Below are 2716 nucleotides of genomic sequence, written 5' to 3'. Positions count from 1 at the left end.
TAGCAGTGATTCTCTTTGTAGGTAGGGTGGAATTATGGATATTTCTCTTTACCTTTCATATTTTTCTATACTGCCCATATTTTTACAGAAGATGTTTTATTTTGCATATGTTTATCTTCAGGGGAAGAGAGAGATGCTTTATTTTTATTTTAAGAGCCACATCTCTGAGGGACTAATTTGACACAATTTATTCAGATAGGTACTGCTCTGGATGAAGGAGAAGCCACTGGTGGCCCAACCAGAAAGGAGGAACAGGCAGATCCTGGAGAGTCCCAGTGATGAGGGTGGGTCACTTTCGATATCTACTTCTGCATCTCGCTGATGTTTACGGTTGTCACTTTAACCACCCATGTGGCTTCAGTCCCACTGGCCTGGGGAGCAAGCCCTAGGCCTCAGCTTCAAGGCCCACTAACAGGTCATCTTGCAAGTCTCTTTTGAGCTCTGGCCCTATTTCCAAATCAGGTTCCCTGTAGTTTTTTTGTAGGCAAGTACCACTGTACCCCACCCTCATCCTCACCAGTAGCTGAGTTCTTTTTGTCTCCTTGTATTATGTCTCTCACCTGTCCAACACCCCAACAGTTCCACAGGGGCCACAGCTCTCCCTCTGCAGGACATCTACCCGGGTGTCCTGCGATGAGTGTTGGCCTCCGAGACAAGCCCTCCAGGAAGCCAAAGGCCCACTCTCTCGGACCCGCCGTCTCTGCCAGATGCTTGCCTATTGTGTCCCTCTTGCCTGCCAGCCTCCCCGGGGCTGCCCACCACTTAGTCCTTCTTGTGGCCTGCAGCTGCAGCCCTGAGTCCTGTCTCTGTCTCCTCAGGCTTGTCTCTGGGTCCCACCCACTGCTGAGCCCCCTGTCATTGCCACGACCCAAGCTCCTTACCCTGCCTCCCCACCTCCCCACATGTGCTGTGGGCCCACAAGGAAAATGTAGCTAACACTGGGGCCCATTCTCCTGTTCTGCTCAGGAAACTTGCTCTCGGAGTGTGCTCAGGGGAAATAACGTGGAGTGCCTCTTACTACAGTGAGGGAGGCCTGGATTCTACAGTGTTTGTATCTCTGATGGGATGGGGCCTGGAGTTGGATCCCTGCTGTTATTCAAGAGTCTGATAAAGTTGTAAATTAGTGATGGTGATGATGATGAGCTTTCAGTATGGCTGGCACTGTACCAAGCATTTAACACGGAGAGTCACATCTCATCTTAGAATAGCCCCACGACATGGGTGGCTACCGCTGGTAGCTCCATTTTATAGATGAGGACACTGAGGCTCACTTAGGTGAACTAACTTGGTCAGTCATGGTGGTAGTGACTGAACAATGCAGGATTTGAACCCAGGCCAGAGCTTGATTACTGAACCGGGGTAGAACCCCAAAGGCCCAAGTCCAGGCAGGTCATTGCAATGAGTCGATGGAGTGGCCATAATGAGCATGTTCATCTGTAGTGTAGGGATCACCACAAAGCCCCAGGTGACTAATAACAGGCAAGAGTGTGGGCCCAGGGTGGCCAGAGCTGCTGGGCTTTCAAGAGATGCCAACCAGTGTGGATTTTTATGCACCGCCTCCCTGTATTGTAATGTGGGTTCAAACTTTTCAAAAACACTGGGTCAGCCAAATACAGTGCCCTGGCGACCCACCAGTTTGCCACGTCCACACCATTCTACACTGTGCGCCTTCCAATCCTTACTGGTGACACACGCTCTTTTCTTTTAAAGGGCCAGGGCTACATACCTGCACGATTTCTAGCATCTCTGCCTTGCTGATGTAGCCGTTTCCGTCCAGGTCGTACATGCTGAAGGCCCATTTGAGCTTCTGCTCCAGCTTCCCCCTCGAAGTCACACTCAGGGCGATGATGAATTCTCTAAAGTCTATTGTCCCATCGCCATTCGCATCGAAGGTGCGGAAGACATGCTCTGCGAATTTGGAAGCATCCCCGTAAGGGAAAAAGTTCCCATATATTTTCTTAAACTCCTCCATTGACAAATGTCCGCTGGGGCAGTCTCTCAAGAAGCCTTTGTACCATTCCTGGATCTCGTGCTCCGTGAAGTCCGTGCTCTCCAGCAAGTCCTGCATGACCTCCGGGCGCAGCTTGCTGTTCTGTTTGCCCATCCTGGCAGCGAGAGTTCAGCTGCAGATAGAAAAGAAAGCATGTGTGATTTTTTAGAGCTGTTCTTTAGAAGCACGTTTTATAATTTGTGATTGTTCCTTTGGGGAAAAGAAAAAACAAACTTTATACTAGTCCAATAACATTGTCTAAGTTTTGCAACGTAGCAGGCAGCCAAACAAAATAATAGAAACACAGGCCAGTGGATATGCAGGACAGAAATATCACTAACCAGAAAATTTGATATTTCTTTTCTACAGAGCCAGCCTGAAAGCAAAGATCCAGAGGGAGAGGGAGAAGAAGCGGACAGGGGAGGAGGGCAGAGGGAGGGAGAATTAATTGATTACTTAGTTCTGGTTTGTTTATCAGGTTGCAAGAGGTTGAGCCTGCATTTAAGAAGGCTGGGGTTCTAATTAGCAGAGACGATTAAAGAAAAGGAAGAGAGAGAGAGAGACCACAAAAGAGAATTTAGCATGTTTTATTGCTACAATATTTGCAAATAAAGTGCTGCTTGGGTACCTTCTGAATATTATAAACACAGACATGAGGAAGGAAAATGGAAACAAACCTATCTAATACCACTAAACACCACTGAGCTACTTCAGTAATTTAAATTC

At 48.0% G+C, this 2716-nt stretch overlaps 1 protein-coding gene across 1 annotated transcript in view; it reads right to left on the bottom strand.

The window, feature by feature from the left end:
- The window catches only part of NCALD (neurocalcin delta), a 21241-nt gene extending 19112 nt beyond the window's left edge, over positions 1–2129 (bottom strand). Inside the window, exon 1 of the mRNA XM_012643639.1 lies at positions 1727–2129. Within this exon, the coding sequence (XP_012499093.1) occupies positions 1727–2104 (378 nt within the window). The 5' untranslated portion in view covers positions 2105–2129. The remainder of the gene's footprint in view (positions 1–1726) is intronic.
- Between the last annotated feature and the right edge of the window lie 587 nt (positions 2130–2716).

Source organism: Propithecus coquereli, unplaced genomic scaffold (genome assembly GCF_000956105.1).
Source record: "Propithecus coquereli isolate 6110/MARCELLA unplaced genomic scaffold, Pcoq_1.0 Scaffold2, whole genome shotgun sequence".
NCBI lineage: Eukaryota > Metazoa > Chordata > Mammalia > Primates > Indriidae > Propithecus > Propithecus coquereli.
This window is presented reverse-complemented; position numbering and strand designations above follow the sequence as displayed.